Source organism: Carassius gibelio, chromosome B3 (genome assembly GCF_023724105.1).
Source record: "Carassius gibelio isolate Cgi1373 ecotype wild population from Czech Republic chromosome B3, carGib1.2-hapl.c, whole genome shotgun sequence".
NCBI classification, from domain to species: Eukaryota; Metazoa; Chordata; class Actinopteri; order Cypriniformes; family Cyprinidae; genus Carassius; species Carassius gibelio.
The window spans coordinates 37538392-37565602 of record NC_068398.1 but is presented as its reverse complement, the minus strand read 5'-3'; the positions used below and the strand labels follow the sequence as shown (position 1 = coordinate 37565602).

The 27211-nt window shown below is 37.0% G+C and overlaps 2 protein-coding genes across 4 annotated transcripts in view; both read right to left on the bottom strand.

The window, feature by feature from the left end:
* Window positions 1–27211, bottom strand: part of LOC127953399 (zinc finger protein 271-like) — a 281640-nt gene that overhangs the window by 217600 nt on the left and 36829 nt on the right. For 2 of the 3 annotated variants that reach the window (XM_052552634.1, XM_052552636.1), the window contains exon 3: window positions 8939–9494. The exons of the other annotated variant lie outside the window; for it this stretch is intronic. The gene's annotated coding sequence lies outside the window, so the exon portion shown is untranslated. Of the gene's footprint in view, window positions 1–8938; window positions 9495–27211 lie in introns of those variants that run through there. 3 annotated transcript variants of the gene reach the window in all.
* On the bottom strand, window positions 9475–24891 carry LOC127953412 (zinc finger protein 239-like). The gene is made up of 2 exons (XM_052552656.1): window positions 24335–24891; window positions 9475–11519 (listed from the first exon to the last, which is right to left on the bottom strand). Exons 1-2 carry the CDS (start codon window positions 24648–24650, stop codon window positions 10714–10716), a joined length of 1122 nt encoding a protein of 373 aa, XP_052408616.1. The 5' UTR covers window positions 24651–24891; the 3' UTR covers window positions 9475–10713.

The following is a 27211-nucleotide window of genomic DNA, read 5'->3' as shown; positions in this document are numbered from 1 at the left end:
CTATTCCATCCTGTGACATGACATGTATCTAAATTTTTTAAATCTCATGGATGTAACAGTAAAACTGTTCAGCTCACAGATGAAGACTAAGCTGTAATGCAAGCAGAACTTTCACAAATGCTTGTAAGTCATTAAAGGATTTTATAACACTGTAAAATAATGTCTAATTTGTTAACATTAGTAAATGCATTGGTAACACTTTATAATAACTGCACTCATTAGTAAATAGTCAGTTCATGTTTATAAAGTCTTGTCCCAACTTAAATAGTCATTAGTAAGCAGCTTATAAATACAGCTATAAATAGCTTGATCTTGGTTTATAAGCACATTTATAAAAAGGAGAGTAAAGGGTCAGTTATCTTCCTATGAAAAATAAAAAAATAAAAATAAACAAACAACAACACAGATTGATACAGAACTCAGAAATTTTATTGTGGATTTATGATAAAATCAGCCTGTAAATGAATTAATACTCCAAGAAGACACAAGTAGTTCACACCAAACTTTTTCAACATGATGCCAATATACTGAAGATGTTAAATTGTAAATGGGTTTAGGATACCTTAAATGGTGTGGTTATAGCAATTTATTAAAGTGACATAAAAAAATACAATAGTTATTTTACTATATCTTTAACATTCTTCATTCCAACTCTTCATAATTTTTTATATACGTAGAAGTCATTATTTGAAAGAAGCACAGTAAGTTTCATAGCTTTATCATGTTCAGGAGCCAGCATAAAATTAAAACTATCATAACTTATAAATCAAGCTTGCAATTCTTAGTACCAATAATGGCCTCCAGATGGAGCTATAGGATTACTTTTAAATAATTATTTTAGAAACGAGAATGATTTAAATCATTTATAGAAATCTTTCAAAGAAAAATAATATGTATTTTACTGATAAAATGACCCTCACATAATTAATATAACATGCTGAAGTATTGTGAAAGACTGTGTATTAAGAATAATTCTTTATAGGCTTTATGGACAGATAAGTTTTGAGTGACTCTAGAAGGTTCAGCACCACATCCTCTTTTCCCACTGTTTAAAGAATTTATCTTACAGAACAGGTGCGAAGTAATTTTGGATAGCTTGAATGGTTTTGTCATGGTGATTTTTTGAAATAACAGTTAAAAAGGAACCAGTAAATGTCTTTTAATTTTTTAAGTGCAGCTTCTAAACACTTCAAAAAAATTTACACATAGAAGACAAGTCATGCTGAGGAAATATGCATAGTTTCATGACTATACAACACTATATGGATGATAGAAAATTAAAAAACTATCATATATCTGAAGTCACTCTGTCACTGTGGGTAATGTGTGTGTGTGTGTGTGTGTGTGTTAAGTGTGTGTGTTAAGTGTGTGTGCTGAGTTTGTGTGAATGTGTGGGAGAGGGGATGGGCTTGGTGTCAGAGAGAGAGAGAGAGAGAGAGAGACTTAATCATCTCTTTAATCACCAGAATTATAGGTCAATAAAATCATTACAAAACACTAATAAATTATTGAGAGAGAGAGAAACATATCAGAGTTAACATCCCTTTAATCACCAGCAGAAAAAAAAGTAATTTTGTGTTGTTGTTGTTGTTTTTTCATCATTACAGCTTAAGAAATATCTTAGGCCTCAACATCAACAGTTGCTGCTTTATATAGCCTTCTCCCAAAATTAATAGTCATTAGTAAGCATTTTATAAATACAGCCATAATTAAATTGTTCATGGTTTATATGCACATTTATTTTGAGGAGATTAAAGGCTGTAATCTTCCTAAAAAAATAAAAAAATAAACAAACACAGAACTCAGAAACATTTATTTCAAGATGCAATAAAAGAAAACTTTACACTATATATATATATATATATATATATATATATATATATATATATATATATATATATATATATACAATTGCATAAGTTTATATTTAAGTTTTTTATCAATTGTACAGCTAATAATAATAATAATAATAATAATAATAATAATAATGCATTTTATTTAATGCACCTTTCAAACCACTCAAGGTCACCGTACAGCAAGTAACAACAGTAACAATATTAAAACAAAAAATAACAGCAAATAACAATGTCAATAAAAAAACACAATAATATAAGAATAGCACAACATATTGTGGAATACTATATTAAGACTTTATATATAGGCTTTATGAACAGATTTTGAGAGAACGGTTTTGAGAGATTCTTGAAGTACTAGCATCACCTCCTCTTGTACGACGGTTTGAGGAATATATCTTCCAGATAGTACCGCCAATCCCTATATGCAGAGTTCGCAGTCTTCGTAGGGCACCAACTCCCAGAGGGGGCACCATCCCAGTTGCTCATAAAAAAAAAAAAAAAAAAAAAAAAAAAAAACATGCGCCATTCTCCCATCCGCGCTTGCGACCGCTCGGACATTTGCGGATGAATGTTCGTAATTGATGGATGGACATCTATGCCCGGGTAAAGGACATCAGCAATCCGGCACAGAAAAAAGAAAAATAAAGTAAAAAACAAAACAAAAACAGGCATAAAGTTGGCTTGACATTGGACATTCGAGAGTCTCAAATTTAGGGACCGTCTCTAAAGTTACATGTGATATTGTTATACACTTTTCTGACGTCAGTAGCATTTGAAGAGAATTACTCACAGTCATAAAAACAACTGTAATTGTCCATCTAGGTGACAGCTACAATGTACAATTAAATTGAATGTTTGATATTTATTAAAACAAACTGTAAGTCATATGTAAATTAAGCTACTTTTTCACATGGGCTCAAACGGAAATTTGAAGCTCAATAGCATTTGAGGAAAAAGACTTGCAGTCATAAACAATTGTAATGTGTTCATTTAGGTGTCAGCTACGATGGACACCTTATACATTTTATATATATATTAAAATAAAGTGTTACTAAAGTTATATATATTGTTCTGTGTATGTGATTTCAAAGTCTAGATGGGTCGGATTAACCCATTAACTGCCATATCCCTTAAAATTTGATTGCCAGAGGGTTACTGTAAATGCTTATGCCCGCTAGGCACAGTTTTCCCGATGCCACCGGGGTGGCGTTGCACTGATGGCTTGAGCCCGCCATCGCTGCTTGCAGCTATATTTATTATTATTCTTCCTTTTTCCGACTGGGAGTCTATGGCAGCTCATAGAACCGATTGCGGGAAAGTTGTATAATTTGGCACACTGATAGAGGACAGTCCCAACATTAACTATAGCAAATTTAAAGTCTCTAACTCCTACTCTCTAGCGCCACCACTTGTCCAAACTTTCAATGTTTGTATGCTAATAACTTTTGAACTGTAAGCCAGAAAATGGAAATTCTTTTTTCCTCTGAATGAATCCAAAAATGCAAAAATCGCAATGTTTAGTTTTTTCGCTATTTTCGATTGTTCGAAAAACCTACTTTTTCGTACTCGTCTTAGACAGTTTGTCTGATTTTCACGAAAATTGGCTCAGATCATCTTGAGACCAGACTGGCAAAAAGTTATGGAATTCAAGTTGATTCGTCCAACCGTTCTCGAATAACGCGTAAAAATATGTGACGAAAAGCACGCAAAAATACACGTGAGGCTATATCTCGGCAACGGTGTGGCATATTGAGACCAAACTTGGTGTGTGTTATAATAAGCATGACCTGAGACTACCTGCAGTGTTTTGAAACAGCGCCACCTAGTGTTCAGGAGATATGAAAAATGCATATTTTGTCTTATAACTTCTGAATGGTTTGACCAAAAATCACACAACTGGTCTCTTTAGATTCAGTGCGTCATGTCGAGTCAAATGATACAAAATTTTCCCAGATTAAGCTGAACTTCCGGTCCGCCATTTTTATCTATGTTGAAAACCTACTTTTTTGAACTCCTCATCAACCGTAGGTCCGATTTTCACCAAATTCGAATCAGATGATCTTCAGACTATGCTGACACAAAGTTATGGATTTTGTGTCGATAGACAAAACCATTTTTGCATACCAAAGCGACGAATTTGAGGCACAATGACAAAATGACACTTGAGGCTGTATCTCTGGAATGCTTTGGCATATTGACACCAAACTTTGTGTGTGTCATTGAAAAGTCACACAGAGTACACCAAATAGATTTTATAACAGCGCCACCTATTGGTCAAACTTGATAAGCCAAGTAATCATGCTACTAGAGATGGTATTTATTAATTTTTTTAGCCATTTCAAATACAATAATCCTAAAATTGCTGTTATTGCTCATTAATGCATTTGGTGTGATGCTCCATGCCATGCTTAGCTCCTACATTTGCCATTGGAGTGCTTGGCCCCATAATTGCTGCTTGCAGCTATATTTATTAGGGGCCAAGCACCGAAGGTGCGTAGGCACCTATTGTAATCGTTGGCGTTATTATTATTCTGCTTCTTCTTCTTCTTCTTCTTCTTCTTCTTCCGCCGCAAGTCTATGGCAGCCCATAGAACCGATTGCGGGAAAGTTGTATAATTTGGCACACTGATAGAGGACAGTCCCAACATTAACTATAGCTAATTTGAAGTCTCTAACTCCTACTCTCTAGCGCCACCACTTGTCCAAACTTTCAATGTTTGTATGCTAATAACTTTTGAACCGTAAGCCAGAAAATGGAAATTCTTTTTTCCTCTGAATCCTTGGCTCATGCCAAGTCGAATGAACCCCAAAATTCAAAAATCGCAAGGTTTAGTTTTTTCGCTATTTTCAATTTTTCGAAAAACCTACTTTTTCGAACTCGTGCTAGACGGTTAGTCCGATTGCCACGAAAATTGGCTCAGATCATCTTCAGACCATGCTGGCAAAAAGTTATGGAATTCAAGTTGATTCGTCCAACCATTGTCGAATGACACGTAAACAAATTTGACGAAAAGCACGCAAAAATGCACTTGAGGCTATATCTCAGCAACGGTTTGGCATATTGAGACCAAACTTGGTGTGTGTTATAATAAGCATGACCTGAGACTACCTGCAGTGTTTCGACACAGCGCCACCTAGTGGTCAGGAGATATGAAAAATGCATATTTTGGCTTATATCTTCTGAATGGTTTGGCCAAAAATCACACAACTGGTCTCTTTAGATTCAGTGAGTCATGTCGAGTCGTATGATATGCAAATTTCCCGTGTCAGCCATTTTAGGCGTCGGCCATTTTGAATTATGTTTTAAAATGCTGTATTTTTTCAACGCAGCATCGTATCGTTTCGCAAATAATTACAAAAATATTCGGCTCCATGCCCTGAATGTACTCAAAAAGCTTGGTGGCAGCGCCACCTTGTGGTCAAGAGTTATAATGAATTATCACAAAAATGCTAATAACTTTTGAGTAAATTAGACAATTGAAATGCAAATGGTCTCCCCGTATTCTTTGGGTCATGCCGAGAACATAGATACCAATTATGCCAAAATTGGCCATACTTCCTGTCCGCCATTTTGATTAATGTTGAAAACCTACTTTTTCGAACTCCTCCTAGACCGTTAGTCCGATTTTCACCAAATTTGACGTGAATCATCTTCAGACCATGCTGGCAAAAAGTTATGGATTTCGTGTCGATATACAAAACGGTTCTGATTTAGCGCATCAACGAATTTGCTGGAAGGGTGCCAAAATGCATTTGAGGCTGTATCTCTGCAACGCTTTGACATTTTTGCACCAAACTTTGTATGTGTCATCGCCACCTGACACTGACCATGCCACATAAATTTGGTAACAGCGCCACCTATTGGTCAAGAGTAATGAACCATTCATTAACTATGAATAATTACACTTATAAAAATGCTAATAACTTTTTAATGCATTAGCCTATTGTAATGAAACTGGCCTCAAAATATTCCCTGGCTTATGCCGACAACATAGATACCATATATGCCAGAGTAAGCCGAACTTCCTGTCCGCCATTTTGATTTATGTTGAAAACCTACTTTTTCGAACTCCTCATCAACCGTTAGTCCGATTTTCACCAAAATTGACTCAGATGATCTGTAGACTGTACTGACAAAATGTTATGGATTTTGTATCGATAGACAAAACCGTTTTCGCACACCACAGCGACGAATTTGAGGCACAATGCCAAAATGACACTTGAGGCTGTATCTCTGCAATGCTTTGGCATATTGACACCAAACTTTGTTTGTGTCATTGAAAAGTCACACAGAGTACACCAAATTGACTTGATAACAGCACCACCTATTGGTCAATTTTGATAAGCCAGTAAATCATGCTACTAGAGGTTGTATTTATGATTTTTTTAGCCATTTCAATTACAATCATCCTAAAATTGCTGTTATTGCTCATTAATGCATTTGGTGTGATGCTCCATGCCATGCTTAGCTCCTACATTTGCCGTTGGAGTGCTTGGCCCCGTAATTGCTGCTTGCAGCTATATTTTTAATTATTATTGTTACAATGTTATATCATAATGTTATTGTTGTTTTCCTTATTTTATCTCATTTTACAATTACATTCATTTCGCAATCCGTCCCTTTGCGCCACCTGGCGGTACTTTCGCGAATGATTTTACCACACGACTGAATTACAGTTACCGCCGCGGCAGATAGGCTGGCCACCTACTGTATATACATACATTTCCCTGAACTAAGTACATTTCTGCAGCTGCTATTATGTTTAAATGAAAACGAAAGGAGGCAGTGGTATTTGATATCATATTTCGTTTTATTGTAAATGTACAGTGAGGAAAATTGCAGTAGCCAAGTCGAGCTGACTGATGTTATCAAGCAAGCTGCTGTTTGCAGAATTACCGTCCTTCCGTTGTCGTGGACATCAACAGGTCTGGGGGGAAAAAATTTCCTGGGGAAAAAAGTTCCTGGTACAAATGTTCCGGGTAATTTCGTTGGAAAACGTGACATCAGTCTTCAACATGGTCCCAATATGTAGGTGTGATTTAGACATCAGTGTGTGTGTGTAGCTCAGGACTCCGTCTTCAACATGGTCCCAATATGTAGGTGTGATTTAGACATCTGTGTGTGTGTGTGTGTGTGTGTAGCTCAGGACTCAGAACACTGTTTTATGGGTCTTTGTTTTCTCTGACTTTGACTGATTTGCCTTGTTAAATCTAAATCCTAATTTATTTATTTTTTTTTTAGGTACAAAAGTCAGTGTCAAAAGGAAGTGGTCGGAAGAAGAGGTTGGGGCAGTTGAAAAGCATTTGATGCATTTCATACGCAGCTGTTGAGTTCCTGGGAAGATGGACTGTGTCTCATGCCTGTTAGCTGAACCTGAGCCACTAAAAACAGTTATATTTTTAAATTATCCTTTTAAATCAATTTAATGCAATAAATGACTTTAAGGCTTTATAATTGCCTACTTGAGTTTAGCAAAAAAAATGTAAAAACAACACTGAATGTTTTCACATGCTTGTTTGTGTCTGCGATTTAAGATGCAGTTTTATAATAAATGTTGCTTGTTGCTACAGCAATAAAACCATTCTTGTGAATTTGGTAGTGGATCTTTACGTCATGGTATAGTTTGCCCTTTGTTTCTATGATAAATTCTTCGCTTTTGTGAGTGTATGGAGATGCACTATTTCTGAAAAACAAATAGATTTTTTTTAGTGGGTGGTTTATTTCAGCATGTTTAGAACTAAGAAATGCAGATCAAATGGATGGCTTGCAATGGGCACTTGTAAATGGTAAATGGACTGCATCCAAAGCGCGTTACAATTTGCCTCACATTCACCCATTCACACACCGACTGCGATGTCAGCCATTCAAGGCGCCATCCAGCTCTTCGGGAGCGGCTGGGGTTAGGTGTCTTGCTCAAGGATACCTCGACACTTGGTCAGGTGGAGCCGGGTTTTAACCACCAACCTTCCGGTTTGTAGACAACCTACATGAACCACTGAACCACTGCCGCCCAAAATTTGTGAAATTTTGTTTGCATTGTCTCCAGTAAAACTCTGTTCTTCACAGCAAAACAGTTTTTTTTAAATCAGTATGATAATCTTGTACCAATATGTAGGTATGATTTAGATCAGTGTATGTGTTTATATGTCCTGAAAGGTGATGAAATTAATATTTGTACTCATATGTATGTTAAAAATCTGGTTGTGCAAAAATATGCTTTAAATTAAAATCATAACAAATGACTGTCATAACAAAAACCATTGCTTTAAAAAGGCATGTCCCCATACGTGAGGTATTTTTCATTTGTACCCGTACAAAAACGCGTATGTGTGTGTGTGTGTGTGTGAGAGAGAGAGAGAGAGAGAGAGAGAGAGAGAGAGAGAGAACAGTCAAATAGGAAAAATTACGAATGTAAATTCAAAGTAAGAATTAGAATTGACTTAAAATCATTTTTTTCTTGGACAACCAACCAATCACAGTCTTCAAAAGATTGTCTCATACATAGCAACGGGGCAACCCCGCCTCCTCACTAAGATGAAAGTTTTTGTCTTTTCCTTACTCAGAGTTGCTCTCAGATCGGTCCCGAATCGCTCTTAAGCTAAGACTCCTACGTAAAAGTTTTTAAGCTAAATTAAGAGTTTTCTGAGAGGATTCTTAGAATCTTTATGAATACGGGCCCAGGGCTTTACATTAACTTTTTTTGCTCACTAGCCAATGTAGCCAAGTTACTAGCCACACAGCAATTTTACTAGCCACATTTTTGTTGTTGTGAAATTACCTGATAAAAGTTGACTATGGCGTGCTAACTAGATTTACAACCCTTTTAAAACCACTGTACAAACCCAAATCAAGACTACATAAATGTATAACAATACAGTGTCATTATCATTAGCTCTGGTTGTGTGTAAAGCTCCTTTTTTAAATAAAACCATGCATCAAGATAAAGACAAAAAAGTAGCTTCTAATTGCATAATAAAAGTGATGCATGGATGTAGAAGATTAATGAAAAAGATTTTTTTTTAAAACTAACCTAAAAAAACCTAGCATTAGAAACACTTTAAATATCAAAATCAGACTCAGAATTACTTTATTGAACCACACTGAGAAATTCTTTTACAGTCAAGCTTTATAATAATCAAGTATTATTTAACATAACTTAAGCAATTAGAAGTAAATTTGATAACCATGTTTGAATGCATATTACTCATTATTCATCAAACTGAACTTTAACAAACTGAATTTCATCAAACTGAACTTTAACAAACTGAATTTTAACAAACTGAATTTTAACTTGAGAGGTAGTTGTTTTTTCTGTCATTCAATTTTTGACAAAAATGGGAAAAAACTAACAAAAATACTGATAGGAAAATAATAATATGAATTCTAATAATAATAACTATAAAATACACCAAGGATTACTAAAGGTTAATGAGCTGCTGGATTTATAAATATGAATCAGGTTTTGTGCTTTTTGCTTGAACTGAATTACTCTCTGCGATTTGTCACGTAGCACCACATCTACTGTAAACAGCATCACTGATTATAATGGGGTCTATTGCATGTTGTTGCGCCGCTGGCATATGGTGTAGACACTGTGAGAGCCACGCAGATGTGTGTGGACACTGAATTATGCTCACCTCCATCTCAATTTATGCCTGAAATGACACAGTCTATGTGCAAAACTATGTCAGAATATATGTGAATATGAATCTACATTTTCCTCTTACTTCAAACGAATACTTAATTTGTGACTCATCGTTAGCCTATAATTTTTAACAACAAAACATGCTAAAACAGTACGATGACAAATCCGCTCATATTAAACTTTGAACTTTTTATTAATATATTATTAACTCGCTTAGCCGAAATTAAACTTTTATTCACAAAAAGGTGTGCTTTTGGATCAGTATCTTGCATCAATCTCATCGTGCGACAAACCAATCCCTGTTATAGCCTAAATAGAAGCTCTGCATACGCTTGCACCTGTCAATTGTTTATATTATATGAGAGTTAATTTTGCTTTTGTGTAATAGATAAATCATTTATTTGTTTTAGATTTATTATGTTTAGATACTTCTTTTTTTATTTTCCTGTGTCCTGCACACACACAAGTCTTGTCCCGCGCCGCTCTCTGTTGCATCGGGTCTCGCGGGAGCAAGTCTGTAATCCACTGGCACTTGACGTGACAGTGCGTGAGCTACATCCTCTTTACAATCTCTAGATTATAAACACTGCATTCTGTCAGCAATGTAACGCAGCAGTAATGTATAAGACTTAACTGTAACAGACAGTAAAAGTTGGACTGCAGAATATAAAGCACTTTTTTCATTTGTACCATTTTTCTATCATATTTATCTGTTTTAATTTACTTATTTTCATAGCTGATTTATTCACCTACAAAATCACCCCAATCATTAATTTTGTCTTTCCCCAAATAGAGCTGTTTAAGTCATCTGGTGATTTTTTATACATTGCAGAGAAACATTATCAAGATGTGAGTTTTTTTTTCCAATATCATGCAGCTCTACAACGTAGTGGTGTCTGACTATAGTAGAGACGTGGGGTGATGACATAATTGTTTAACAAAATGTATGGATTGGCAGAACACAAAAGCAAAAAAGGTATTATTTTCAAATTTATCCACTCTGGGACCTAGTTTAAAAAAAATAATTCACTCTCCCAAAATGCTGAATCCGTCTGGACGAAACACATATACGGTACCATACAAAATATTTACATATACAACTAAATGTGTCTTTGCGTGTACGGGGCCTTACTGTGTTTGTTTTTTGTATGACTGTGTGTAACAGATGACATAAAGGAACACTTCTCACGTACATTGAGGTGATGTGCTTTCTATCCAGTGTGAATCCTCTCATGTCTTTTCAGCTTTATTGACTGACTGAATCTCTTGTCACAGTGTGAACACTTGTAAGGTTTCTCTCCAGTGTGAATCCTCTCATGTGTTATCAGATTTGATGACACACTAAATCTCATGTCACAGTGTGAACACTTATAAGGTTTCTCTCCAGTGTGAAGCCTCTCATGTTTTTTCAGACTTGATGAATCACCGAATCTCTTGTCACAGTGTGAACACTTGTAAGGTTTCTCTCCAGTGTGGATCCTCTCATGTTTTTTCAGATTTGATGAGTGATTGAATCTCTTGTCACAGTTTGAACACTTGTAAGCTTTCTCTTCAGTGTGAATCCTTTCATGTGTTTTCAGATGTGTTAACCGACTGAATCTCTTGTCACAGTGTGAACACTTGTAAGGTTTCTCTCCAGTGTGAATCCTCTCATGTCTTTTCAGATTTGATGGATGACTGAATCTCCAGTCACAATGTGAACACTTGTAAGGTTTCTCTCCAGTGTGAATCCTCTCGTGCAGTTTTAAACTGCTTGGTGAACTAAAAGTCTTCTCACACTCAGAGCACACGTACTCTCTCATGCCAGTATGTATTATCTGAAGATGTTCTTTCAAACTTTGTAGATGCAAAAAACTCTTACCACACAAATGACATGAATGTGGCTTCTTCTTTGCATGAACTTTCAAGTGTTTCTTCAGAAGTGAAGCCCATAAAAACATTTTACCGCATTGATCACATGCATGCTGCTTCTCTTGATGATTTGATTCTTCATTTTCCTCTTTTTCTTCAATGTACTCTAAAATAAAAGTAAAATTATTTATTTTTGGTATATTGTTAAAAGCTGAGAACATCTGTTAAAACACAATTTACTTTTTTGCTTCAGATTTAATGACTTTTACTAGTTTAATAGGGAAACTGGGTAAACATTTTTAAGCATCACTGTATCACCGTCACAGCGCTGTGTAAATAAGTTCAGAGGGCTCGTTTGCATACTGCTGTTAATGCGTAATTACCATTTTAGATCTACAAACTTTACTGTACAAGATTTTTTTTTCAAATTGAATACATAAATCTAGGCTATCCGCTAGCATTTTCAAAGCACAATTCAAAACTGTGACATTTCATTCACTGACGCTCTACAGACGGCAGCGCTAAACCCATAAATCCATGTACTTACTTGCTGGCAACCCGCCAAAATAAAAGCCGATTTTCAGTTTGTAAATTCCGAAAGTTTAGATTAAAATAATAATAGCATTTTTTATAATAACATTATTTAAAAAAATTTATGTTTATTATAAAATAATTGTATATTAATTGAAAATAATTTGCGGGGTGTTATTTATTATGCCATTATGTCTATACATGAGCGCTCAAATGTCTGATTTCACATGATTTCATGAACAGGTCAAACAAAAAAGCAGATTATTAATAACTATGAGGCCATCCTTAAAAATATTTTGGTTTGCAGTAACAGTAAAAAACAAAAAAAGGGTCGTAGGTCTATATATATATTTTTTTCAAGTTTCAATGTAAAAAAAAAAAAGTACATTTTTGTGATGTTGATGACGTCGGTATGAATTTACACAAATGAGCATATTGTGACATCACTGACTGGGTCTTCAACCCGTGCCTTCGGGCGCATCATTGCAAACCTCATTTTGATGAAGGCTATATAGACTACAAACAAATTTAAATCTTTGTCAAAAACATGTTTATTGCATGAATTTCAGGTGAGGAAAAATAAGAGAGGTACTGTTTTACTTGCATCCACCGCTACGTATCAATGCAACCTAATGAGAACTTTTACTTTGCTTTCTTGGGTTGTCACTTTTGTGAAAAAAAATCCTGTTTGATTTGAGTGACGAGTGTTCATTGAATCGATTGTAAAATCGATTTTGCATGTCTAAAGTTTTATACTGCAAATAACACCAAATATAGGTAAATCCACGAACAACAGGCAGGAGGAATGTAAAGATTCAATGGTAACACTTTAGAATACGGTTCCATTAGTTAATGTTAGTTAATGTATTAATTAACATGAACAAACAATGAATAATACATTTATTACTGTATTTATTCATCTTCGTTAATGTTAGTTAATGAAAATACAGTTATTCATTGTTAGTTCATGGTAATTCACAGTGCATTAACTAATGTTAACAAGCACAACTTTTGATTTAAATAATGCATTAGTAAATGTTGAAATTAACATGAACTAAGACTTATAAATGCTGTAGAAGGATTGTTCTTGCTTAGTTCATGTTAACAAAAGTAGTTAACTAACATTAACTAATGGAACCTTATTCTAAAGTGTTACCGATTCAATATATTAGTAAAGACCAATATTTCTGATGATTTATTGGCGTGAAGTTACGTGCACAATGACAAACAGGAGTGCAAAATTTTCAAAAAACAATAAGCAGAGTGGACTGCCATAATGCAAAACATTTACTGCAGGCATAAACATGGCTGTGTTTACAATTAAATTTCAACAACAACAAAAAAAATTGCATAGGCGATTTTCTTAGGTTGTCAAAAAAAATATTTTTTCGAATATTCGTCGAATTTAAAATAGAAATCCACATTTGAATGCGCATTCGAATTTTGGGTGTGCATTAAGGAAGCTGCCTTTTGAGCCCCGGTACGCGTTCCAATTCCATCTCACGCGCACAGCTGTGTCTACACAACTTTCAAAGGCGGACGAGCTCGACACGCAGTATCTGCTTTCTCATCTTCCACCACATGTGTGTTAGCATCAGTAATTATGGCTGTAGAATGTCTGACTTGACTCAATGTATTTTGACCCGCCCCCAAACATATAATTCGATATCAGCAAGATTCGAAAATTCCGATTCGACTAAGAAAATCCTTAGCCGGGAACACCACTAATATATATATCTCGTCACAATCATCAGCTGGAGTGACCATAAACTCCAACAGAGGGGAAACTCCACTCAGGACTTTGAAAATGACGACGGTTTCACTCATAAAAGGATTCAACAGGAATCTACACCTTATACATGCACCTGGACACTTTACTTTTACAGACCAGACACTTTACAGAACCAATGCAAGTATCCACTTGTTAATTTTCAGATGCGCTTCTAGGCTTTGACCCCTTTTAATTAAGGTGATGAGATGGTTTGTGAGTAAATACTGCCATGACGCTCCACTGTCTATTGTGCGTGATTGCTCGCTCTCTCTCGCTGCAGTTCGTTCGCTCTCTCTCTCTCTCTCTCTCTCCATGCTTTCCTTGCATTGAAATCTATGTTTAATGTGTATATGTTTGTGTTAAGTCAGATGTTCCATGTTGCCCTGTAGTGTAGTTTAACCCTTTAACTGTCACCCCGTCCCGTATACGGAACGCCTACATTTACTTCACTATATTACTCTCAAAAATCTACACACACACAGAGATAAAAAGCTACATGTTTTCATTTTGGTTCATTCTTGGTTTAAAAAATATCTTCAAATTTACATTGAAATTTACATTTAATGATTTAGAATACACTTTTTATCCAAAGCGACTTACAAATGAGAACAATAGAAGCAATCAGATCAACAAGATAACAACAACAGTATACAAGTGCCATGACAAGTCTCAAGTACAGTACGAATAGCCAGGGTTTTTTTTTAATGAAAGACAAGAAAAGAAAGAAAAGTGCTAGTATTATTTGGTTAAGTGCTGGCGAAAAAGATGAGTCTTTAGAGGTTTCTTGAAAATGAGTAAAGACTCAGCTGTATGAATTGAGATCGGGAGGTCATTCCACCTGCTGGGAAAAAAAGTCCAGAAAAAGGTCAGTGAGAGTGATTTTGAACTTCTTTGGGATGAAACCACAAGGCGTCATTCACGTGCAGAGCACAAACTTTCTTGAGGGCACATAAGATTGAACTAGTGAGTTTAGGAGTGTTGGTGCCGTACCTTGAATTTGATGCGGCTACTGGTAGCCAGTGTAACCTGATTAGGAGAGGAGGAACGTGAGCTTTTTTTTAGAGTTGTTCCGATTCCGATACTAGTATCGGAAATATCTCCGATACCACAACAAATTCTGGCATCGGCATCGGCGAGTACATGAACCCATATACCGATCCGATACCATTTTCTTAAAAAATACCTAGTTATGACCGCAAGCTTTGCCTAACTGCTGCACGGTTCTTCTTCGCTGCTCAAAATGCATTGAAAACACAGGAAGTTGTGCTGTGTTGCCACAAGCAACCCCTGTTTAGAGCAGCGAAGAAGAAATGAAAACGCGTTAGCAGCCCTGATCTATATATGACTGGATCACTCATCACATTCTAAACTGCCAAAAGACAGTGAAGCCGCTTCTATATTATAGATCAGTGGTTAGCAGTATGTCTCTGTAGTACCGGTAGTTACAGACTCTCAAGTATATTCAGTACCGGCAGCTGCGTTCAGTCGCTTCCGTGTAAGTCAAAGCGCAGGGCTCCAGACAGTAGCCGAATATATACTAGTGTCTGTGAATATTAAACTGCAAAATACTATTTAAATATTACTCCCGCAAAATCTACATCTCTGTGGGTGACTGGCACAGATGCGCGAGAGCTCGCTGTTTTGTAGTCTCTGCTGTGTGTCATGAGGACACGAACGCATAAACCGTCACTTCATGAGAATTTACCGTTTCATTTGAGAATACTGTCATATCATAAACACAGACACTCAAAGATCTTCATGGCAGCCCATTAAAATAAATGTTTGGTTTACATGAGTAAATTGACAATATATAAAGCTACTGTTGTAGCCTACAGTAATAATAATACGTCTCTATAATAATAATAATTATGCCTAGATGGTTGCTTGTTTTTTACTTGTTTTGTTGTAAAGAGATTATCTGATTAATAGATCTTTTTTTATATTCCTAGACTTATTTGTTGCAGTTTTTTTATACAGTTATATTGTAAAACTTAAATACCTTTTTTAGTTTGCGGTGTTAGATTTTTGGCTGCATTTGAAGTTCTTTTTTGCATATGAAAATAAATAATACTGTCAAATTCATGTTAGATAATAAAAATACTGTAATAAATACAGTAGTTCACCATGTATTTGTTCATGTTTTATTGAGGGATCTGTCTGAAGCACACCATAAAAAGAATTCTAGCAATTTACACAGGGCTAGTAGTATATACAGCTGTATATACAGATACACACCCAGGTATCGGATCAGTACTCGGTATCGGCCGATACCCTGAGCCCAGGTATCGGAATCGGTATCGGGAAGAGAAAAAGGGTATCGGAACATCTCTACTTTTTTTGGCTCATTGAAGACAACCTTTGCTGCTGCATTCTGGAATAGTTGCAGAGGCTTGATAGTACATGTTGGAAGGCCTGCCAGGAGAGCATTACAATAGTCCAGTCTGGAGAGAACAAGAGCTTGGACAAGAAGTTGGGTGGCTTGCTCTGACACTAAGGGTCTAATCTTCCTAATGTTGTATAAGGTAAATCTGCAGGACCGGGTCGTTATAGCAATAAGGCCTGTGAAGCTTAACTGATGATCCATCACAACTCCTAGGTTTCTGGCTGTTCTGGAGGGAGTTATGGTTGACGAACCCAGCTGTATAGAGAAGTTGTGATGAAACGATGGGTTAGCTGGAACCACCAGAAGTTCTGTCTTGGTAAGGTTGAGCTGAAGGTGATGGCCATTTACCCAGCTAGGAATGTCACTCAGACGGGCTTAAATGAGATCAGCTACCGTCGGTTCATCTGGGTGTCATCAGCTTGGCAGTGATAAGAAAAGTCATGTAGATGGAGAAGAGAAATGGTCCAAGTACTGAGCCTTAAGGAACCCCAGTAGCAAGTTGTTGTGACTTCGAAACATCACCCCTCCAAAACACGCTGAAGGATCTATCGGAGAGGTAGGACTGGAGATTGGAGGACTTCTCAGGGTGGACAGGAGAATCTGGTGATTAACGTGTCAAAAGCAGCAGACAGGTCCAGTAAGATGAGTACTGAGGATTTTGAAGCTGCTCTTGCCAGTCGCAGGGCTTCAGTAACCGAGAGCAGGGCAATCTCAGTTCAGTGGCCACTTTTGAAGCCAGATTGGTTACTGTCCAGGAGGTTGTTCTGTACAAGGAACATAGAGAGCTGGTTGACCAAAGCTCGCTCAAGTGTCTTTGCAATGAATGGAAGAAGGCATTCCGGTCTGTAGTTTTTTAGAATCACTGGATTTTGAGATGGTTTCTTAAGCAGTGGGCTTACCCGAGCTTGCTTAAATGTTGAGGGAAATGTTCCAGAGTGAAGAGAGGAGTTCATAATGTGAGTAAGTGAAGGTATGACTGACGAAGAGATCGCTTGAAGGAGGTGAGTGGGGATCGGATCAAGTGGACAAGTAGTAGGATGTCTGGACAGGATAAGTTTGGAAACATCCATATCTGAGAGTGGAGAGGAGAGAGCATTGGTCATTGTGAAGTTGTCCTCAGTCTACATTGTGGAGAATTGGTTATTTGATGGTTCTGGTCTTATTTGTGAAGAAAACTGTCGACGGAGAAGGAGGTGGAGATGGATTAAGAAGAGAAGAGAAAGTTTTAAAGAGTGTCTGAGCATCACAAAATTGTTAATTTATTTGTGGTAGTAGGATGTTTTAGCTGTGAAGACATTTGCAGAGAAGGAAGAGAGCAAAGAGTGTCCTTAGCAGCGTTCATGTCCAGAGCTGAAAACTGAAAGAGTGAAGGAAGTGAGGATGAATCCACAGAAAATAGGCAAGATGGAGAGAGTGAGCGTAGGTTCCATTGAAAGGTGACCTGCGTTGGAGTGTGTGTCGCTTCAGGAGTAAGTGCTAGGTTAGCAGTAATGAGGAAGGGGTCTGAGGTGTGCAGTGGAACAACTAAAGAGCTCTCCACGGAGCAACAGCTTGTGTAGATGAGGTCCAGTTGGTTGCCTGATTTGTGAGTTGCTGTAGTAGACACTCGCTTGAGATCAAATGAGGTGAGCAGAGTGTTGAAGTCAGCAGCCTGGGGTTTATCTAGGTCAGTGGTTCTCAACCTTTTTTCCAGCGGGCCGCACTATGGTCCAAGTGCAAGTCTCACAGGCCGCATGCATATCATTTAAATATTACGTCACCAATACAAACCAACCTGATATATAATATTATAGTCTGAATATTATGATATCTAATCTATTACATTCATTGAAATAAATAAATAATTCTACTCCCCATAAATAAAACACCTGATGCTGTCGGGAGCTGACCAATTTTGTGAAATTCAGCTCGAAAGGAGTAACAGCACAAAGAAGTTGCGATTGTGAAGCCTGTGATATACTTTCCGCATGAACGATCCGATCCAGTAAACGGCCAGCGCGGACGCAGACTTCTTCAATTTATACTTCCGAAAGCGCACGCTGATGGTCCGCTCTGCATTCATTCAATAAATACAGTTAACAATCTAGATTCTAGTTTTCTAAATTATAAACCCAACAATAGCGGGGTTAGTTAATTTTTTATCAGAGTACACAGCAGATGATTCCCAGATCTTTAGCAGACGTCTTATAGATGTCTAAGCTATTCAGGGTTTTTTTTTTTCATTTTGGCCGATGCTTTCATTGAATCTGATAATGACTTTGTGCATCACATTCACTTCGGGCGCTCTGCGCAGATCCGCCTTCTACGTTGCTCAGCTGTGGACGCTTTAAAAATGTTTGATAAAAAGGTTGCTGTCCCATTTTATACAGAAATTGTTCATTCAAAAAGAAAATCTAATTATATTGTTAGTTCTAATTATATTGTTAAAATAAATTAATTTAGGCTATTTCACATGCACTGTGACATTGTACACTTTTTAACTAATAAACTACTTAAGATTTTAAGAGTCAGTTTAATAGAATTGAAATTCAAGTTTTAAAAAAAGGTTTTAATTGTTTCAATTATTTCTATGAATTAATAATGTTGTTTATTCTTAAAGAATAAACACTTATTTTCTACAAGAAAACAATGCTTCACCTATTTATGAAGGCTACAATTATTCTAATATATATATATATAATATAATATAATAATGTCATTAAAAAATGCCATCGGTCTAAGTCTATGAAACATTTTTTTAAACAATGGAACTTAAAGTTTTGAACAAAAATATTATTTTTACCATATAGCCTGTAAATAAAATGCATAATTTTCAATGAAAGAACACTTATGTAGGTTGCTTCTGGTGTTTGGATTTGTACTTTAATCTAATGAGATCCAAGTTTAAGAATAGCCTACACTAGGGTTTTTTTTTTCTTCCTCTCTCTATCTCGCTCTATTTAACAGATTTAACTTACAATAAAATACATCATCCTTCAGGCAGACTGAATGTTTTCCTGCCTTGCTAAATGTTGGGTCAGTTAGCAGGAGTCACGCTCCCTGTGAAGCGGGAGCAGTCAACAGAGGATTCCGCTTGGTCTTAAAGGAACACTCCGACTTTTTGGGACTTTAGCTTATTCACAGTATCCCCCAGTTAAATAAGTCTATACATTCCTTTTTAATTTCTGTGCGTTCTGTAAGTGTTATTTGACGCACCCACCGCTAGCCTAGCTTAGCACAAAGACTGGATGTAAATGGATAATGGTAGCATAGTAATCCCAATAAGTGACAAAATAATGCAAACATTTTCCTATTTACATGTTGTGATCTGTATAGTCACAGCGTATACATATAACTGACATGGGGACTTGTGACCTGGTGACTTGGACTCGAGTCGACTCGAGTCGCTATTTTTATGACTTGAGACTTGACTTGGACTTGGAAGTTAAAGACTCGGGACTTGACTTGACTTGAGAGACGATGAATTGAATGACTTGAGTGTATATCACACCATGTTTTCAGTTTAAATATAAAATATATAAATTATTTTTTAAAATAAAGTTGATTACTCAGCTGGAGCGCAGGCTGAGAATAGCGTCGGGACACTATGACTATCATCAGTCATGTCCTCTCTACCTTACGCACACCACGCCCACTTAGATCAGATATCACATCACATCACATCAACATGTCAGTCTGAGGGTTACCGACGGTCATCGCCTTTGTCTTCAATAATTCGCGCCTAAAAATGCGTGGAAAGCGCTGGGTGAGCCGCTTTCTCCTTCTTTCCAAAGCGCTCGGGCAGTTGCGCCCCTGAAGCGTCTGCCATTGCTAAGCAACCATGAAGAGCTCTCTCCGTGAAGATGCGGAAATTTCAGCAAAAGATAAATGGATTTGCAGCTCTAAAAATCGCTTGCAGTAGCTCTGCTACTAAATTTATTTCAAAATGGCAATCCATATACAGGTATGGTCAGCTGTTCCTTCATCTTGGCTGAGCTTTCAACGTTGTCACGGGAAAGGATGAAGCTGATTGGTTAGTTCTTGTCACATGACCCTCGGTGCGCTTGCGGCTCTCTGAAAAGTTGAGATGTTTTGAACTCGATGAGGTGCGGTCGCGCCTGGAAAAAACAAGCGCGTAGCACTGCGTCGCGACCGCGTTGCTTCCATTATGAGCGCGCATACCTCGCGCCTACATTGGAAATAATGAACTTGCGCACGCAAAAGACGTGCTATGTGAACGCCCCATCACGATCCACTAGCAGGCCATCAAAAAAAAAACGCGTTCCAAAAAACGCTAGGGTTGGGCTAAGGGGGCTTAAGCCCCGAATAATTTGTTACCTTGTCTTTCTCATAGAGCAAAACAATTAATCAGAAAAACAAATGTGAATAAGATTACAGCTGCCGCGATTACCTAATCATGAGAAGTGCATATTACAGTTATATATATATATTACAGTGGGGCTCAAAAGTTTGGGCACCCTTTTGCAGAATCTGTGAAAATGAGAGTAATTTTCAAAAAATAAGAGAGATCATACTAAATGCATGTTATATTTTATTTAGTACTGTCCTGAGTACGATATTGTACATAAAAGATATTAACATTTAGTTCACAAGACAAAAAGAAAATGCTGAAATTATTAAAATAACCCCACTCAAAAGTTTGGGAACCCTTGGTTCTTAAAACTGTGTTCTGTTACCAGATGATCCTCGACTGTCTTTCTATTTTGTGATGGTTGTGCATGAGTCCCTTGTTTGTTCTGAACAGTTAAACTGAGCAGCGTTCTTCAGAAAAATCTTCAAGGTCCTGCAGATTCTTCAGTTTTCCAGCATCTTTGCATATTTGAACCCTTTCCAGCAGTGACTTTATGATTTTAAGATACATCTTATCACACGGAGGACATTTGAGGGACTGAAACACAACTATTAAAAAAGGTTCAAACGTTCACTGATGCTCCAGAAGGAAACAAGATGCATGTTCGCATGCGCAGCCTGTTTACATTTGGTGGAATAAATTGCAGGAACAGCCAGGTACCACTGGACAAGTAAACCTTCTCTGTCCCTGAAACTAATGGGCAGCAAATATTTCACCACCATTTCAGCGAATAGCTTTGTCGTCTTCTCGGTTCTGCCTGCGTTGCATTTAGGTCTTACGGCAGGTGATTCAATGCTCGTCTGAGTTGCTGCTCTGTTATTGCCAGATATTTTATGTACAAATTTTAGATGATAGCGCATTGTATTTGTTGTAGATTTGTGTGAAAGCTTGGCACTGCACAGCTTACCCTGAACTGTTATTTCATTGTTATTCTCAAAGGGAATCCAGCCATCACTACGTGACTTTGAGGCCGTTATTATGTCTTCTTATGTCTTTTGAGGCAAGTAGGAAGCTAACCAATCAGAGATCAGGGCGCCGGCCAACGTGCTGCCATAACCAATAAAAAAAAAATAATTATAATAATTTCGATCATCGCTGTCGCGGTCGAGTACTCAAGTACTGTTGCAAATCCCTAAGTGGTATAGGGGTATAAGAAAATATAGATACACGGGAGTATCGCAATATTTTATTGAGCGATATTCTATAGATTCTCAAAAACATAAAAAAAAAATACTAAATAAAAATAAAAAAATCATACAAGATTCATAGGGTTCGGTACCGAATCCGCGCGCAGATTTCGGTGCCTCTTAAATGCCTGAGAGATCGATTTAAATATTTGTCCTGATTCTCTGAAATGTACACATGATGCTTGGGCATCGCTAGGCTTTTTTAGCGGGGCTTCATACACAAATTCACTATCGCCTCAGAGTCAGACTGCTTAAATGTTATATGAAAACAGCAGCAGACCTGTCTCCTCGTCTTTCAGCAGACCGCGCGGAGCAGCGCGAGTGGACTCAAACACAAACAGAGGACACAAGGTGTGTGTTTATCGATAGATTGTTAGAGTATCTGTATCTGTGCAGCTCTTTGTCATAAATACAGTTTAAAAAAGAGGGAGCAATCGGTTTTTCATCTACTGTTAAGTTTTCTCTCTATCCACCATTCATCACACCACAGCCGTTTCCTCCAGCGAAAATCTAGCCCTTAACACATATGAATGTATACCGTATTTTACGGACTATAAATCACACTTGTTTTCATAGTTTGGCTGGTCCTGCAACTTATAGTCAGGTGCGACTTATTTATCAAAATTAATTTGACAAGAACCGAGAGAAATTAACCAAGAGAAATGAACCAATAGAAAGCATTACCGTCTCCAGCTACGAGAGGGCGCTCTATGCTGCTCAGTGCTCCTTTAGTCTACACTAGGCAGCATAGAGCGGCCTCTCGTGGCTGTAGACGGTAATGTTTTCTCTTGGTTCTTGGTTCTAAATAAATGCGACTTATAGTCCAGTGCGACTTATATATGTTTTTTTCCTCATCATGACGTATTTTTGGACTGATGCGACTTATACTCAGGTGCGACTTATAGTCCTAAAAATACGGTACTTTTATTACACTTAAGCCCCTTTCACACTGCACGTCGGACCCGCAATATTTCCGGAACATTGCCGGGTCGCCTTCTGTGTGAAAGCAACCACTTCCCGGGATCGATTACCGAATTGAACCCTGGTCGGGACCTAGTAACATTGCGGGGTTCGACCCAGGACGAGCGCTGTGTGAACAAAAGCCAGATCTAATTCCGTGTCGAAGTGATGCCGACTCTTTTACCGGCTGTTTTGAAGAAAGATCAACGTTCGCGACGAAAACATGTGCAAACTGTAATGAAGCAGAGATTAGTTCCTCATTTTCCGCGCTGATGCGGAGATCGTTTGCTTGCTTCAGTGAAAGTATAACTTGCCTAGCGTTTTCCACTCGTACATTACACGTCACGCACTGATGTCATGTCGTTACAAGATCTTCAAGGGTTGTGTGTGAAAGCACGCACATATACCGGGTCATCACTGGCAGTGTGAAAGTGCAAAATCTAGCGACCAGGGAACAATTGCAGGAATACTTTACCTGTGTATTTGTCGGAATGACATTATGAAAGGGGCTTTATTAAAATATACTTAATCTAATTATACATACTTTATACAGTACACACACTACTATCCAAAAGTCATAGTCTTAGGCTGTCTGTTGTCAGACTGCATGTGCATTCAACAATCTTTCTAGATTATTATTAAAATGAATGGCAAAATGAATATTTGGAAATGTAATCTGATATTTCCTCCTGACATACTACAGCAAAAGATATAAATAACTGGCTTAAAACCCTTTTTTGGGGTGAAAATACTAATGTGCCTAAGACTGTAGGCTACTTTACAAATGACATTGCTGCTACTTTATAAAGAATGAACACAGTCATTCACTGAACTGATTACAGTGACAGACAGCACTCGTTTTAACTAATTCTAGGGGTGTTTTATGCAGTTGGTGCAGTGCTAGTAAGTTTAACATTAGACATTCATTTTTTTTTTTAGGGCTGTTATGTTTTGAGCCCAAACTAACTCAGATAGTCATAAATCCATGCCCTTTACGTTGCACAAGGCTTAATATCTAGGTGGAAATTAACAATGAACCATTTAAATTAAATAAACGATTTAACTACGTGACATTATAATGTAAAACCAATACCACAAAGTTCAGTTTTCGGAATTACCATTTTATGGTTTTTAAAATAATTTTACAACTTTTAATGTATGCAATAATATAAATCCATTAAAGGACAACATCATATGATCAAACCAACTGTAAAATATACAGAATATTATTCAGTACAATGCACAAGGCATTGTTTTTCAGATGATGCCTTTAGTGTTTTTATATACATTATTGAATCAACTGTTTTATATAATATCCTCACTTCAATGAAACTGACACAGTTTGAGATAAAGGTATCAAACCAACAGTATTATATTCTTTATAATGCACAAGAAATGTTTTTTAGATTATGCTTTTATTGTTTGTATATTGTTTATATTTTATTAAAGGACACTGCAAGCACTTTAATTTATCCCTCTTTATTCATACTGCACAAAAAGTGGTTTAATAACATTGAATGTTACAAAATAGTCAAAGGAAATTTATATGAAAGACATAAAGGAGGAACTTCGCCTATTAATAAAAACCCATGGGTAACAAGTCTTCAGTGCCGCAGTCTACACCTAGACTTTATATAAAAACACCCACAAATGTCTCCACAGAAATTCTCCAGGGCCCCAAAACACCCGATAAGTAAAACTTTGTAAGCCTAATGTAACGTTACCACAGTCATTAAAGATGAATGAAGAACAAAAATATAATAATAAAAAAGTAAAATAAATAAGAATAAACACCAACCTCCTTGTTCCTCTTGTTTTAATCTCCAGGTTTCTGGTTCCTCTTGTTTTATTGTGCAGGTTTCTGGTTCCTCTTGTTTTATTCTCCAGGTTTCTGGTTCCTCTTGTTTTATTCTCCAGGTTTCTGGTTCCTCTTGTTTTATTCTCCAGGTTTCTGGATCCTCTTGTTTTATTCTCCAGGTTTCTGGTTCCTCTTGTTTTATTCTCCAGGTTTCTGGTTCCTCTTGTTTTATTCTCCATGTTTCTTGTTCCTCTTGTTTTGTTCTCCAGGTTAATGGTTCACTCGTGTTCTCTTCTCTCTCTTTTTTAATAAACATAATTTTCACAGCAGCAGATCTCAGTTCAGACGATAAACTCCTCCAGATATTCCTGCTCGCTTCAAAACTCACGAATGTGAGGATGTTATAGGTATTTACTGAACTGATTCAAAATCTGTATTTTTTGTCTCTTAGAAACATGTCTAACCGTTTGTATTAAGGCAGCACACCGACAAAACAACAACAGAGAGCGCGGTGAAACTGAACTTCTTCCTCTGAGGTTTAATGATGTTTGTCAAACAAACGAATGTGTTTAGCGCCTCCCGCTGGACTGGAGCGAAGCGACGAGAGGAAGAAAGACCAGAACGTTGGAGTGTTTTTTTTTTTATTATTTATTGCAACAACATTACAACCAAGGTACATGAACACATTTCCAAAAACAATTATTCAGACTTGGCTGAGCATAACCAAACTTATAACAACAAACACACTTAAAAAAACAAAACAAGAAAACAATACTACAAAATGGGCTTTTAAATTAAAATATATAATTCCAACATAGAGGACAGCTTAAGGGCTTTTTTATTCTTAACAAATTGTAAAAAATTTGGTGTGATTCAGTTCACTTCTGTTGTAGTGAGATGCAAAACTTGTTATGTTCCAAATATGTTGAATTACCACCATTCAATGTGAAGGTAGTTATGTTTGGTATTTTTCATGAAAACAAAGATTTTGAATTCGTTCTCAATTCTCTGATATGTTTTGGCAGGTTTTTTATTCACAAATGCAGATGGTTTAAATCTAAACCCAACTTTATTCATTGGTGTAATGAGCTAAAACTTTTATATAAATCCTTAAAATTTGTTAAGAATAAAATAAACACTTAAGCTGTCCTCTATGTTGTATTTATATAATTTAATTTAAAAGCCCATTTCGTAGTATTGTTTTCTTGTTTTTTTAAGTGTGTTTGTTGTTATAAGTTTGGTAATGCTCAGCCAAGTCTGAATAATTTTGGATATTTTTGGAAATGTGTTCATGTACCTTGTTTGGTTGTAATTTTGTTGCAATAAATAAAAAAATAAATAAAAAACTTCTCCACCATTCTGGTCTTTCTTCCTCTCGTCGCTTCGCTCCAGTCCAGCGGGAGGCGCTAAACACATTCGTTTGTTGACAAACATCATTAAACCTCAGAGGAAGAAGTTCAGTTTCACCCATACACAGGCTGCGTCCGAAATCGAATACTTCTCTACTATATAGTATGGAAAAAGCAGTATGCAACAATTTAGTATGTTTGAATCTTTTGCGTTCATAAAAGAGTAGGCGAGAATTGCAATAACTCTCGCGAGATTCAGTTGTACGTATACTTAATTTGCGTTCTAATATGCCTACTCACTTACTATATAGTAGGGAAAAAAAGAGTATGTGAAGAAAGAAGTACGTTCGAAACCTTGAACCATAAAACAGTAGGCGAGTAATCCCCGGATGTCCTACTGCTTCAGCGAAGATTCTGAAGGGTTCATCGAGGGATACTTTTCAATCCCAGAATGCCACGCGAAAGGGATAAATCGTCATTGAACGTGAAGTAGAACAGCGTAGTAGTGATGGGAGGTAATTCGGATCATTTTACCGACTCTGACTTTTGAGTCTCGTTCAGCAAAATGAACGAATCTTTTTTCGAGTCATTTCGTTCATTTTAGCAAAATGTTATTAAAATATTAAGTGCTACCTCCCCAACACATCTAGTACTTACGCAAACGTTGATCACACTACAAACAATACAAAACTAAAATGCTATAAGATAAAGAAAAAAATATTCATTCTTTACCTGGGTCTTCAGTCTGTGATTAGCTCATCTCACCTCTTATCTGACAAGAAGTCTTCGGGTTCAAGTCATTCCTTAATCACGTGACAGACCCATACGCAAAACCAACGCGGTCTAGAGCCGGAAAGAGAATTGATTAGTTCATCTAATGAGTCTTTCGGGTCGAGTTTGACTCGTTCCTTAATCACGTGACAGCCCCATACGCAAAACTAACGCGAGGTGTGTTCGACATCGGCTGCGGCTGGATGCAACCGATCTGTGAGAGTAGCCGCATGCAGGTGGTAGTGATGGGAAGTTCGATTCTTTTCCGCGAACCGGTTCTTTCGGACGGTTCGATTCAATAAACCGGTTGAAAAAACCGGTTCATCGGTTCTTTCACGCTCGACGTAATGACGTCATTAGCGATGACGTAATGGCGTCACGTCTATCAAACATTCAAATATATAAAGTCAGTAATCATAACTTTAGTCAGTTAAAACCTCATAATCATGAAAAGTTTACATTTGAGTTTTGCAACAACACCTAAATACAGTAACAGCAATAATGTGCATATGAGGATTTAAGTCTTGGAGATATAAAGTAAATAAATTAGGTGTCATCAGCGCAGAAACCATGATCCACTTACTAAACATAATCCATTGCGATGTATTTGTTATTAAATGAACTTACGTTTCGCCAGATTGCCCTTCATCCAAGCTCTCGAAATACCCGCGCTCATAACATTACTAGTACAGAATCAGAATCAATCACCAAAAGAATCCCTTCGGTTCAGATATGCTGTGAGTCAGTTGGCTTCACG